At 37.2% G+C, this 14,580-nt stretch overlaps 1 protein-coding gene across 1 annotated transcript in view; it reads left to right on the top strand.

Moving 5' to 3' along the window:
- SLC5A10 (solute carrier family 5 member 10) overlaps positions 1–14,580 on the top strand; it is a 176,224-nt gene that overhangs the window by 132,630 nt on the left and 29,014 nt on the right. The window contains exons 10-11 of the mRNA XM_003761323.3: positions 7,347–7,454; positions 14,137–14,287. Of these exons, the coding sequence (XP_003761371.1) occupies positions 7,347–7,454; positions 14,137–14,287 (259 nt within the window). The remainder of the gene's footprint in view (positions 1–7,346; positions 7,455–14,136; positions 14,288–14,580) is intronic.

The following is a 14,580-nucleotide window of genomic DNA, read 5'->3' as shown; positions in this document are numbered from 1 at the left end:
TCTGATGGCTAGAGCCTCCTTTAAACAGCTGCCTGGGCAGGGAGGGGTTTAATTGGCCAGAGCCTTAGAAAAGCCCATTAAAAATGGACCTGCTTTTTTGGGCTGTCCCTCCTCAAACTAATGACAAAGCTAGTTTGGAAGAAGACATTGAACTACATGTGATGAGCTTCAAGAGGGCAGGGACCCATGTTACCTCCTTCTAGCTCCTCCTGATATGGAACCAGATCCAGAGACTTGTGAAGGATTGATGATGGATTTGGAAGTTAGATGAATAAGCAGTATGTTGTGAGGAAAAATAAAGCACTAGACTAATCCAAGAGTCCTGGATGCTTACTCTGTGTGTTTGTGTGTGTGTGTATGTTTGCCTCCCACTACCATCTTCCCAAGAATCTGTACCATCCTGAAAGAAGGAGCAGAAAGTGACAAATATTATGAAAAAGAAAAAAGGAAGAAAGAGGTGGAGCTTATTCCCTGTTCTTTGGCTTCCTATAAGTCCCTGCTAAAATCTCACCTTCTGTAGGAAGCCTTTCTTGATGTTTGTTAATTAACAAGTTCCTTCCCTCTATTGATTACATCCAATTTATCTGTATATAACTTGTTTGCATGGATTTGTTTGCTTGGAATCTCTCCTATTTGTGAGCTCCTTAAGAGCAGGGACTGCTTTTGCCTTTCCTTGTATACTCAGTGCTTAGTACAGTGGCTAGTATATAGCATGTGCTTAATAACTGTTTATTGACCAACTTACTGCCTGAAATGAAAATGTTTTGGACTGGGATTCTGAGATTAAAAAGACTTGGGATCTCACCCCTACAATGATACTAAGTGACTAATCTTGAGTAGTCTCTTCCTCTCTCTAAGCAAATAATCTATAAAAATAAAGATTTGAATTGGATACTGAAGATTCTAAATGTTGCAATTTCTCCTAACCTTAAAATGTTATGAATCTTTTATACTGAGTCCTCCCTCCTGGAATCATAGAAAGGGAATGTTAGAAATTAAAATTTGGCATCAGAAGCAAAAGGCCTGGGTTCCAGTTCTATGTATTTTTATTCATAGACAATTGTGCCTCAATTTCCTTATCTTTATAATGAGAGAGTCAGACTAAATAATCTCTAAAATTCCTTTCAATTCCAAATTTGTGATTCCAAATCAGGTTTGATCAGCTAAATGAAGCAGGGAGTAGATAGAATGCTGGGCTTGCAATCAGGGAGACTGCAGGAATTTAAATATGGCCTCAGACAGGAGCAAGTTGCTTAAGTCTGGCTTCCTCAGTTTCCTCTTCTGTATATTGAATTGGAGAAGGAGATAGCAAACCAATCCAGTCTCTGCCAAGAAAAACCCAGAAAGGGGTTACAAAGAATCAGACACAACTAAACAACAAAATTAGGTTTGAAGATGCCATGTGAGGGTGCTATCTCTAATATTGGAATATATGATAGGTGAAGTGACCCAATGGGGGTCACTTCGCCATATGTAATAGTTATGATAGTTATGTCTTAGGGTCATTCTCTAGCCATGTTACTAGAATTTCAAAGCTTCTTTTATCTCAAAAGGAAACTTGCTCACAAATGGGATTATGACCAGGATCCTTAGAAGTCATACAGAGGAAATATTCAAGTTCAAATCCTAGGTCTGCTATTTTGTGCCTGAGTGATCTTGGGCAAGTCTTTTGATCACCCATGCATTGGTTTCATTGTTATAAAATTGGGAGTTGCCATAAATGATCTCCAAAGTCTCTTTTTGTTTAAAATCTAAGATCATTTATGATCCTAATTATCTGAGTCATTCATGGAGGGGGAAATCAGATAGAGTTAGGTCAAGATCACGGCTAATCTAACTAGTCCAATTCATATTAGAAAGAAATCCCTATTATAACACACCTATCCGGTTCATTGAAGACCTACAATGGTAGGAAACCTGTCATCTCCCAAGGTAGCATCTTTCAGTTTGGGGCTGCTTTAATTATTAGGAAGGTTTTCTTAACATCAAGCCTAAATTTGCCGGTTTAACGTTTACCTATTGCCTCTGGTTTTGTTCTCAGAGGACAGAACAAACAAACCTAATCCCTTTTCCAATTGACAGACCTTCAACTAAACAAAGCAGTAATGCTCACTCTTAGTTTTCTCTTTTCCTGATTAAACATTCCTAGTTCTTTCAAATGATCCTTATATGGCATGTTCTCAAAGCCCTTCTCCATTTTGGTTAATCTCTAGCTCAGTTTATCTCAATATACTTAATTGCACCAAGACCTGTCCCATTCTGAAATGCTGGAGACATCTCTTAGTATCCTGGCTTTTTAGGAATGTGTTTGGCCTACCCTACTCAAAGCCCATTCTTCTATATTCTAACCTTAGCACCAATTAAGTCTCCTCCTCCTCTTCCCCTCCATTGGATACTGCAATGGGAGTTTCTGTGTTTGGATGCATCTGTTTATTATTGTTGTTTGAAAATGTATTTTTTTTTCATTGTTCAGCAATAAATGCCCTGCACAAGAATAAAGGAGGCAGTGTGTTGTGCCAGGCACATTTTAATTGGTTGAATAAATAAATTAAAAAATTTAATGACTCTGTGATTCTAAGCCAGATGCCCAATGACTCTGCTCCCTCTGAGGGAGGGTTGGGCCCAGTGAACACCATGAAACTGAGCCCGGCCCAGGGGGTTGGTTGTGTCCCAGTTAGGATCTGTAATCAGTTGCCTCCACCCACTGAGCTAAGCTCAGACACCTGGAACATGAAGGCTTGCTAGGTGATACACAGTTCAGTTCTTGTTTACTGTTCCCTAACAATCCCCTACTTGGCTTCCTTGCCTCCGTTCCTTCTTTCCCCAATACATTCCACCCCCTTTTCTCTCTTTCTCTTCTTTCTCTCTTATTCCTTCCCACTTCTACTTCCTTGTCTCTTACTTCTCCTCTATCCCATTTTCCCTCTGCCCTATCTCCAAAGGGAGAGGTGAATGAATAGTGATTGCTGGTTTATTCCTATTCCTTCTTTAACACACAACTTTTATCCCTTGATCACATCCCAGTCTCTATTACACTTTCCTAAATCCCAAACTTTTAGCTCCAAGAAGGCAGAAACTATTTTCTTTTCTTCTCTTGTTGAATTCTCTTGAATTCAGTTTCATGAATTCAAATCTGGTTTCTGACACTTACTAAACATGTAACCCCGAGCAAGTCATTTACCTGTTTTACTCAGTTTTCTTAACTGTAAAATAAAGAGGAGGAAATGGGAAACCACTTTGCCAAGAAAATCCCAAATGGGAGTTAGATATGATGGAGCAACCACAAAAAAAAGTGACAAGCACTGGGTTAAGTGCTTTTGGCAAATATGATCTTACTTGATAACAACTACCCTTTTCAATAGATATTCAATTGATATTTCAAAAGAGATTATCCCAATTTTACATTTGAATAAACTAAGGCAAACAAAGGTTAAATGATTGCTAGGCTAGTGAGACTTGACTCACTTCAAGCCTAGTGCTTTATTCACTGTCATCACCTATTTTCAATACAGGGTTCCTGATTGATTTTTTGAAAAATAACTTTTAGTGACATTTTTTTGTTTTTACATCACATAAATATCTCCTTGTATTATTCTGCCTCAGGGAAAGTTATCTCATATAACCAAAAAAAAATTTTTTTAAAGAAATAAATAAAAAGATGAAGAAAACACAATCAACAAAACCAAAAAATACATTTTAAAAATAAAAAAATAGAAACAATGTTCCATATCCAGACTCATTTGGTTAAAAGCTTGAGTCCTGATTCTAGCTCTAAAAAATATTATGGTGATGATTCCAGAAGTCATTTCTCCTTAATTGAGTCTGGGTCTTTTTCTTGATCATTAGTCTTATCATCTACTATCTGCAATTTCCCTGCCCCATGGTTTACCTACTTCCCCTATACTATGGAGAGCAGAGTTCCTGGAGTCAGGATCTAGCTTTTCTTTGCCTTATTTAGTCTTTGGGGATTAGGAGGGCAGGGGAGGAAAGGTCAGACATTCTACTCAGCCTGTTTACTTTTCATACTGCCAGGTGGATATAATGAGAGACAGACCAGGAAGTTTAAGGAGTCCACAAACAGACAGTTGCTCAAAAGTATCATCTTTCCCAAAGGAGGATTCACTAGCAGGATTTGTTTTGAGTTTAGTATCCCATAATGGAGACATCTTGAACAGAAATATTCTCCAAATAATTCTCGAGGCAACACAAAGATATTGAACACTTGCTGTACATGAGACTTTTTGTCATTTATTGTGAATTGTCAGTTGAATTGTGGGTGAATAATAATAGAGATAGAGAAAGGAGACCATCTAGCCAAACTCTCTCATTTTACAACTTAGGAAACTGAGACCCAGAGAGATTTGCCTAGAATCATACAGTTAGCATACAAATAACAGACGAGATTTGAATTTATGCTCCCTGATTTAATCTGTACTCTTCCTCTTATACCACACTACCTTCTGATGAGTCAGATGTAGTCTCCAACCTCATTGGGTAAATATTCTTTTGGAGGGCACAAGACTCGACATCTGAAACAATTAAAGAATAATGCAAAGTAGGATATGACTGAATATGAAAATGAATAACTTGGACAATCAGTGTTATAAGAATTCAAAAGAAAGACCACTTTCAATCGACATCAAAGCTTTGTACAAAAAGGAGTACTTGACTTTTGGCCTTAAAGATTCGGTAGGCTTTGGATAAATAAAGGAGAAGGAAGAGAAGTATCTCGTCAGAGACCTGCAAGAGTGAAAGAGAAAAAGTGCAAGAAGGGCAATACTAATTGAAATCTGAGCCTAAAAGTCACCTTTGCTAGAAAAATGTTGCCTTTTAAAGAAAGATGCCAGAGAATCTGACTTGAGTATTAATAAATATTGAATTGAATTTTGAATTGGATACTTCTAATTTTAACCAAAAAGAATCGAGTTTCAAGAGTGAAATTTTGGATAACATGGCAAACTGGCAGGTGAAGTATTCTGGTGTGTCCTTTGAGTTCATAAAGGAGGAGACAGGATGATCTGATTCATCTCTTTGTAGCCCATCTCTACTCTGGTCTAACTGTGATAGGGATCAATCTGTGGGCAGAGAATAGGGTGAAAATTTTATGATATGAGGACCAGAAGATGGGTGCTGAGAGGGAAGTAAATTTATTATTAGTTGTGGTCTGGATAAAAAGAGTTAGATGCACACAACTTTATCCAATGGATGGCATGGGGCAGGTTATTCATTGGATTTAGACTTCTCTTTCCTTATATAAATAATACTAAACTTAGAGAGATGCTAAGAGAGTTGACTAATAATGACTTTAAAGCACTTTGCAGATAGAAAATGCAACTTAAAAGGAGAGAGAATTTGGAACTCAACATTTAAAAAGAAAAGAATGTTTAAAATAAATAAATAATAAATTTTTAAAAATGTTAAAGTTTGATTGGAGTAGAAGAAATTAAAGGAAGACAGAGAAATGTGAACGAATTAAATGCGGACCATTTAATTTTTGTTTCTAACATCTAGTGTTGTGTCCTACACCATAGTGGGTTCTTAATAATGTTGTTGAATTATATTAAAGATGATGACTCCTGTAATATATGAAAAATAAAAGCATATTACAAGTTAACAAAAAATATGCAGCCTAAGCAAAAATTCATAACAAGGGAAGACCTCTCCTTCTGAGATATGTTATCAGTGAAGACCCCATTTGCAGATAATGATCTGGAGCACTCTGGAGTCTCTGGATTGAATTGTCCTTACCCTTGGGTTGCAGATCTTTGTCAGATCTGGGGCTAATTCTTTTTTTTTTTCTATCCTCATTTTATCCTTTTGCCAAATGTGTAGCATTCCTCTCTTCCTAGCAAAAAAGATTGTCTAACCTCCCCCATCCACCTTCATGTTTATTTACACTGGAATGTTTGCCTCACTTTTGAACCCCAAGGTTATTGCATGGACAATGGGTTTTTGCTAAGCTGCATGCCTAGACCACAAGAATCTCCACAAAGCTTTACCAATTGTGGCGCCTCAAACAATCCCTGCTTTATGAGGGATTTCTCTTGTCCCTTGTAATCCTTTTCAGTTTGCATTGTTGGTTGACATTTATAATACTTTGATGATGGCACAAGACTAGAAGCTTGATTTTTATGAGTGATATTTTAGGACAGCATTGGAAAAACTTAGCATTATCCTTTTTGATTGGCAGATTTTTTTTTTTCCCCAGCATCATATGGCACAACCATGACAGGGGCAGAATTAGGGTCTGTGACCTTTATCATTTAGAAGTATAATTTATCTACTCTCTCACCCACCCCAGTTTGGAACATTGGGATCAGATTTGTCAAGCTGGCCATGCCTATCTGTTATTTCTAGAATAAGATTGAAGCAACAAGAATATCCTGAGCCTGGAAGCTTTGCCATATTGCCTGGCCTCTGAGGGATTTTCCTTCCTTACTTTGGAGAGACTGACTTCCTTAAAAATAATTCTGACCCAATCTTTCATGCTGGTCTTCTGCTACTGACGCATCATGTATCTTCCACAAATGGATATCAATGCTATAGCTTCAGTTGGCTACATATGACTATGCCCGTGTCATTTTTCTAAATTGGGCTAGTCCATCTTAACCTACCAAGAGCTTAGATATAAGGAAGAGGATAAAAAAATTATTTGTTTTTCTTACGCAGAAAGATAATAATATAAATATGTATGCCTATATTCAATTTACATATATTTTTACCATGTTTAACATATATTGGATTACGAGTCATCATGGGGAAGGAGTGAGGGAAAGGAGGGGAAATTTGGAACACAAGGTTTTGCAAGGGTCAGTGTTGAAAAATTATCCTTGCATATATTTTGAAAATAAAAAGTTTCAATTAAAAAAACTTATCTGAAGAGAGATAATAAGGGGGTAAATAAGTAGGGGGAGAAAGTAATAGAATTGAAAGAAAGTTAGAAGCAGGTAGAATTCCTACATACTATACTTATTGTGTATCTAAGTTATATTTTAATATATTTAACATCTGCTGGTCATCCTGCCATTTAGGGGAGGGGGTGGGGGGGGTAAGAGGTGAAAAATTGGAACAAGAGGTTTGGCAATTGTTAATGCTGTAAAGTTACCCATGTATATATCCTGTAAATAAAAGGCTATTAAATAAAAAAAAAAATTATAAAAAAAAAATTAAAAAAAAAAAAAGAATTCCTACATACTAAGATGAAAATGTCTATTCTAAAAATAAGAATAAATTCAAGGACAGTCACTGAATCAGGGATAATAACTCTTGGGAAAGAACCTTGCCATGGGATATTCTCTCTTTTTTATTTTTACTTTACTCTAATTCTCTATTACCTTATTTTTCAGATGATGTGGGCTGTGTAGTGACATCTGAGTGCCTGAGGGCCTGTGGGACCGAAGTGGGCTGCTCCAACATCGCCTACCCCAAACTAGTGATGGAGTTGATGCCCATGGGTAAGGCGGCCACAGGTGGAGCCAGCAGAGCTTGCCAGGCCAGTCAGCTCAGCACCTAATTGTTTTGTGGCCTGGGTGGAGCTGAGGCTATGCTTCCTCTGTGTAGGAGTCTCACCCACTGGGATTGTCCCAACAATCCAACGTAGCCATTTGTAAGCATCCTAAATGGCCCTAGTTTAGAAGATTCTAGCTGGCCAGAAAATTGGTATTTATTTTCCAAAGACTATATAGCTTGCTGAGAAGAGGAGAGGCAAAGTGTTCATGGCCTTAGTCCCAGCTTATTTATTTGAGGTTTCAGTTGGGAATAGCTGCTCAGCAGCTGCTACTATCTGGCCATGGTCTCCTTAGGTTCCCCACAGTACCTAGTTGGTCCTTCAGGATTGACTTGGAAATATCAGGTTTGGACAGTTAACCAATTGGAAGGGAAAAGATTGGGGATTTTGCCTCAGAGTAGACTGTGAAATCACTCATTCAGTCAACAAGCATTTATTAAGTATTTACCATGTGTCAGATTCTGTGTTAAGTGCTAAGGATGCAAAGCAAAGTTTTAAAATGGTCTTAAGAAGTCAACTTGACTGTTGAAAGTGGGGAGGGTAAAACTGGAAGGAAAGATGCTCTTTCCTGACCTGATCAGCATCATTCTCAAGCTGGCTCAGCCATCAGACAAAGAATTCAGTGGCTCAGATATCTGTTGTTTTCCTCCTACAACTTACATATCCCCCTGATGTCATCCTCTCTTAGCCCTGTCAATGCTTAGAAGTTAAAAGGAAGAACTTTCTTAATAATCAGGGTTATTCAACAATGAGACAGATGATCTCTTGAGGGTATTGAACCTATTGATCACTGACAGTATTTGAGCAGAACCTGGATGGTCACCCATCAGGGATGCTGCAGAGAGGGTTTAGACTAAATGAGTTCTAAGAACCCCTTAGAGCTAACACTCTATGCTTCCATCTTCTGTGATTTTATATTCTAGACGTCAGTATGGGGAGGCAGGATGGTATAGTAAGTAGAAGACTGGGATGGGAATGAAGAAGACATGGGTTTAAGTTCTGCTTCTGACACACACTAGCTATGTGTCCATAAAAAAGTCATATAGCCTTTCTCAGCATTTCAGCTCCCTGAGTCCGTATTATATGCTAGTTATATTTGGTTAAATCTAAGTTACATGCCACATATTAAGATCTCAGATTTCGAGGTTAGAAGGGATCTTAAAAAGCCATATAGCCCAAATTCTTCATTTTATAGATAAGATCCCAAGAAGTGAGTAATTTGCTCCAGTCTCCAATTTGCATGAGTGAAAAGTTTCTTCCTGAATTCCCCATATTAATGAAATCACAAGTCACAGGTCACAGACCACAAAAGGAGTGGGGGAGATGGGGAGGGGAGAATCTATGTTATAAAAGATCTGACTTTGGTCATTAGGCCTTGTCAATTTCAGCCAGTTTTTAGTTTCCAAGTAGGGTCCAGGACACTTTAATCATGGACTCAGAGTTTTTTCCTTTATAAATCAACAAACTTTCCTGATCTTTCTACTCCAACTAGAACTACCAACTTCCTCAGTCCCAGAATGCTTGGATCATACCTGACTCCTTGGATTTGAAAACCTGCCATATTGAACCCTAATTACCATTTTTTCCTTTTTCTACCACTCTTACTGTAACTAGATGTCCAATTTTCTTCCCCTTTCACCTGCTATTGTGTTCCTACACATATTTCAGACACCAAAAGCAAGTTTGTGGGATTTATTCATGATAGAAAAGAAAATATACAAATATAAAAATGATATACCAGGAATAGGATTATCATAGATCACTAGGAACCTAGATTCAAAGAGTATTTATTGGGGAACTTACAATACACTAGGTTTTGGGTAAACAAAGGCAAAAAGGAAGCATTTCCTGACCCCAAGAATTTTACATTCTATTATGGGCATAGAGAAGTAGATACAAAAATGATTGGTAAGGGAAGTGGGGGGAGAACACAAAAAGAATGACTGATTCCACATTTGGAGGTTACCTAACTTTTAACTTAATCATTAGCTGAAGTTCCCCAGTCCTCCTGGTCTTCATCATTCTTTCTAAGTGAGAAATAGCATTCCTTAGCACTAGAAGAATTGTGAATCTTTCCTAGAATATGCCCGATTTAGTGTTTGTCCACATGAGTGCTCTGACTCAAGCTCCTTCACTAGCTTGTTATCCCAAGTTTACTACAGAATGAATAGGCCTCCATATTGCTGATGGACTTGGGAAGCTCAGATCATACTCTAATCTAATCATTTCCTAAGAAGATAGTTCCAATATCTTCAATAAAATTAGGAAGGGGATAAATAAACCAGCACATATTATTACAGATTTTCTACCTAATATTTAAAAATGTAATAACCCACAGAAAACATAAAGGCAAAGTAGTCTGTCACATTTGTTTTTTCATGTTCTATGATTTTAAGTCCATCATCTCCCATCCATAATACCAGGGAATTTCTGGGGTTTCCTTGTATTAGAGAATACTGGGGTGTTTTCATATCTTTGAAATCTCTTCCTTTCTCTCCACTCTATTTGGGAGCTCATAACCTCTCACTGGCCTATTGCATTGGTCTCCTAATTGATCTCCCTATTTGTACTTATTTCCCTCCCCAATCCATCCTCCATATAGTTGCCAAATTGATATTCCTAGAGCACAGATCTAAACACATCAAATACCTTGCCCAGGGAAACTAAAATAAAATACAGTCTCCTCTATTTGTCATTTTAAACCCTTAATAACCTCATTCCATTTTAGCTTTCCAGGCACATTAGGTTTCCTCTCCCGTCCACATATACATGCTCTCACTGGTCCAGACAAACTGTCTTTCTTGATGTACCCTGTACATGCCATTCCATCTTTGGTCTCTTTGCCTTTGTATAAGTTGTCCTCCATTCCTGACACATACCCCTTCCTCATCACCCCTTCTTAGAATCCTTGACTTCCTTCAAATTTCAGCTCAGGTGCTGCTGTTATTATTCATCCTTTGTTCTGAACGAGTACAAAAGACACCTTCTACCTGGGACCTTTCCTGATTCCCTTTGTGGTTAATCTTCTACCCTTTCTTCCCTGCCCTGAATATTGCTTTGCATATATTTCATATTTGTTTATTTTTATGTATATTTTCACCGATCCCTTGAGAATACAGATTGTTTTGTTTTTCTTTGCATTTTAATACCTAGAACAGTGCCTGGCACTTAGCAAAGAGTTAAATGTATAAAGCACTGGCTTTGAAATCAGGACTTAAATTCAAATCCAGCCTCAGGTTATGGGAGCCTGTGTGAGCCTGAGCAAGTAACTTAACCCCAATTGCTTCCAATAAATTACATATAAATAAAAAATTAAATTAAATTAAAAAAAATCTGATCTAACATATTTCATTATAGACCTGAAAATATGGGAAATGAAATTCAGTTTAGTTGAGCCTGGAAAATATGAAAAGTACCATAGGCTGCAGCCTCTAGCACCCCTAGATCTTGAGAAGACTTAGGTTCTAATTCTACCAGTAACTTGAAATTTGATTGTGGACAGGTTATTTCCTCTCTCTGGACCTCAAAAAATCTGAGATCCAGATCTGTAGCATCTGTAGCAAGATGAGGTTAACTCCAGTGGTCTTTAGGTCTCTGAAGACATTTACTGGCTTTGGCATTCTAAGAATCTATGGTTCTTCCCAAACTTTAGGGTTTCCATCTTCTGTCCCTCATTGACTATTCAGGGGTCCTCAAACTACGCCCGCAGGCCAGAGGTGGCAGCTGAGGACGGTTATCCCCCTCACCCAGGGCTATGAAGTTTTTTTTATTTAAAGGCCCACAAAACAAAGTTTTTGTTTTTACTATAGTCCGACTCTCCAACAGTCTAAGGGATAGTGAACTGGCCCCCTATTTAAAAAGTTTGAGGACTCCTGGATATTATCCTAATCCTAGCCTATATTTTTAGTTTTTAGGTTTTTTTTTTATTAGAAAACTTGATAAACATGAACATTTTAATATATAAAGAATAAAAAGATTATATATGAAATTGTGAACAGCAAGTAATCCAGCTTATTTTCTTAAGTATACATTAAATTTAACACAATAATACTAACACTGTCATATATATGTGATATGTGTGTCCCCTTAATCTGTATATTTTTAAAAATGTTCTTGGATTTTTTTTTCCTTAACTTTTTTTTCATCACTAGCTCAATTCTGGTACTTTCCCTGTCATTCAAGATAAAAGCCTCCTTTTGCAACAAATATGTATAGTCAAGCAAAACAAATTCAAAATCATCCTCACTATATTTGAAAAATCTTCTCATTTGCATCCTTAATTCATCTCCCTGCCTAGAGTGGGGAAGCATGCTTCATCATCACTCTACTAGAGTCATTATGATTGGTCACTTCTTTAATCAGAGTTCTTAAATCTTTGAAAATTCTTTTCCTTTGTTATTTGCTTTGTTTTCCTTTACATTGTAGTTGCATAAATTTTGTTCTACTAGATATGTTCACTTCATTCCATGTCAGTTCAATTAATTTTTCCTAGATACCTTTTAATCTATCCTTTTAGTAATTTTTGTGATATAATATAGACTATTACATTCATATATATATGTAGCCATTTCCCAATTGATGTGTGCCCCCTTAGTTTCCAGGGTTTTGCTCCCACAAAAGTACTACTATACACATTTTTGTATATATGGGTTCTTTACCTCTATTTTTGAACTTTCTTGGGGAATACAGTAGCAGCAGCAGCAACAACAATAATAACCCTAGGCTAAAGAATATGAACAATTAAGTGATTTTTGGGGATATGGTTCCAAATTGCTTTTTCAGAATAATTGGACCAATGCACAACTCCATTAATAGTGCATTAATATTCCTGTCTTCCCATAGTTTCCTCCAATAATTGCCATCTTTTTTGTGTCATCTTTGCCAACCTAATGGTATGAAGTGGAAACTCAGAATTTTTAATTTGCACTTCTCTTCTGATTATTGGTTTGGATTACTCATGGTTTGCCTTTTTCTTTTGAGAACTGCTTGCTTATATCCTTTAACCATTTATATATTGGAGGATGACTTTAATTCTTCTATACTTTCCAATCTTTATATATCCAAGATATCAGATCTTTATCAGAAAAATCTGCTTTCTAAATCTAAAATCTGCTTGTAAAGATATTTTCCTTCCAATTGCCCTTCCAATTCTAACTATATTGGTTTTCTATGTGCATAAACTTTCCAATTTTATGTAATAAAAATTGTGCATTTGCTTTCTGTGTAATGTCCCCTTTATGATCTCTCCTTTAAAGATGAAGTTCACTTTGCTTTACATGGGACTGTTCCTTCTCGAACTTTATCTTCCCTCATAAACCTTCCTTTCTCTTCTCTCCTTTCCCTGTCATGATTCACTATTTAATTTATTTCTACATTAAATTCTCTCTCTGTGTGTATATATATGTGTGTGTGTGTATGTGTTCAATTCTCTCTTCCCCAGTTCTGATAAGAATAAAATTCATGAAATATCTGCTGCCATCAGGTGCCACACTGTCCAAGTGGCTGACATTTTAGGACCAGAATCCCGTTGACTTCAGGTCCCATTTCCCAGAAATTGATCTGCCTTCATGCTCTCCTAGTGAATCCAGACTCAGAATGCCTGCATGCTCCTAGTCCTCTTCTTGTGTACTCTGTACTACATAAAAAAAGTTTACTGGTGTTTGTTTCTCTTTGGTGTTCTTGATCATTGTTTCATCTGGTATCTTCTAAATCATTATTGGAGTATTTATTAGGAGAACTGAGTTTTTCTAGAACCCTTATTATTTTCCATTTTAACTAGAATTTCTCTTTCCTTCATTCTTCCTCAATTTCACTCTTTCCCTGTTGATTTTCTTCTTCTCTCCTTCAGGCTTTGGTCTGGTAGCTTACATTTTACTTCCTCCTCCTTTTTCTCACAGGTCCTGGCCTGTCACCTCACCAATTCTGTTTGGGCCTGGCTCACTCCATTGTCTCCTTTTCTTAGATCTTTTCTTCAGGTTTTTGGTTTTTTTTGATAGAATTCTGACCTTACTTTGCCTCACTCCCAACCCCCAACCGACTCAGTGGGGGGCTCTTGTTTCCTACTAGATAAAGTCCAACAAAATTCATTAGCTGACATTCCAGGCCCTCTACAGGCTCAAACTTTCTCTCCATACCTTATTTTCTAACTTCATCCCAATTGTTCTTCCCCTAAAGTAATAAATACAAAATTAAGACCCAGAGATGAAGCACAATGGAGGCAAAAATCCAGACTTGGAGATGAATCTGAACTGTGGTCCTAATCTTAATTTACCAATGCCTGACTTTTAATGAGTCTCAAATCCTCTCTAAAGTTTCTGGTTGTCTTTTAGAAAATGTTCCTATTATGCCTGCCTCATAAGAAAAGAAAATATACAATAACAGAACATCAGAGCTGGAAGGTACCTTAAAGATTACTTCATTGTCTGTTAAAAAGGCAGATGATACAGGGAGAATGAATGACTTGTTGATGGTCCTACAGTAAGTCACTGGAAAATCTAGGACTAGAATCAGAGCCTCTTGTTCTCTTTAAGGTCTAGGTGGATCCAATTATGTTTGACAGTAGTGGGGGGGGAGGAAGAGGTTGTTTAATCTGCCTGATCACCATGACCTTTATTTCTCAATGCTATCAGGACTTCGGGGACTGATGATTGCTGTCATGATGGCTGCCTTGATGTCCTCCTTGACTTCCATCTTCAATAGTAGCAGCACACTTTTCACTATGGACATCTGGAGGAAGCTGAGACCTCAAGCAGGAGAGAAGGAGCTTCTGTTGGTGGGCAGGTATGGGTATAAAGTCAGTGTCCTGTTAGACTAGAGAAAGGAAAGTCAGGTTTGCTGATTCTCATAATGGACACACACAGTGGAAGTGTGTGTGATTTAGAACACTTTTTCATATAGTTGTTGATAGTTTGCCTTTCTTTTTTTGAAAACTACCTGTTTACAACCATTGATCATTTATTTATTGTTGGGTTATTCCTGATCCTATATCTTTATGTAAATTTCTTATAGATCTTGATGAATAATGGAACTTTACAAAAAAATTGTACAAAAAATTTCCCCCAATTAATAGTTTT

The sequence above is a fragment of the Sarcophilus harrisii genome, chromosome 1 (genome assembly GCF_902635505.1).
Source record: "Sarcophilus harrisii chromosome 1, mSarHar1.11, whole genome shotgun sequence".
Taxonomy (NCBI): Eukaryota; Metazoa; Chordata; class Mammalia; order Dasyuromorphia; family Dasyuridae; genus Sarcophilus; species Sarcophilus harrisii.
The sequence above is the reverse complement of the archived record's forward strand: the minus strand, read 5'-3'. Positions and strand labels throughout refer to the sequence as shown.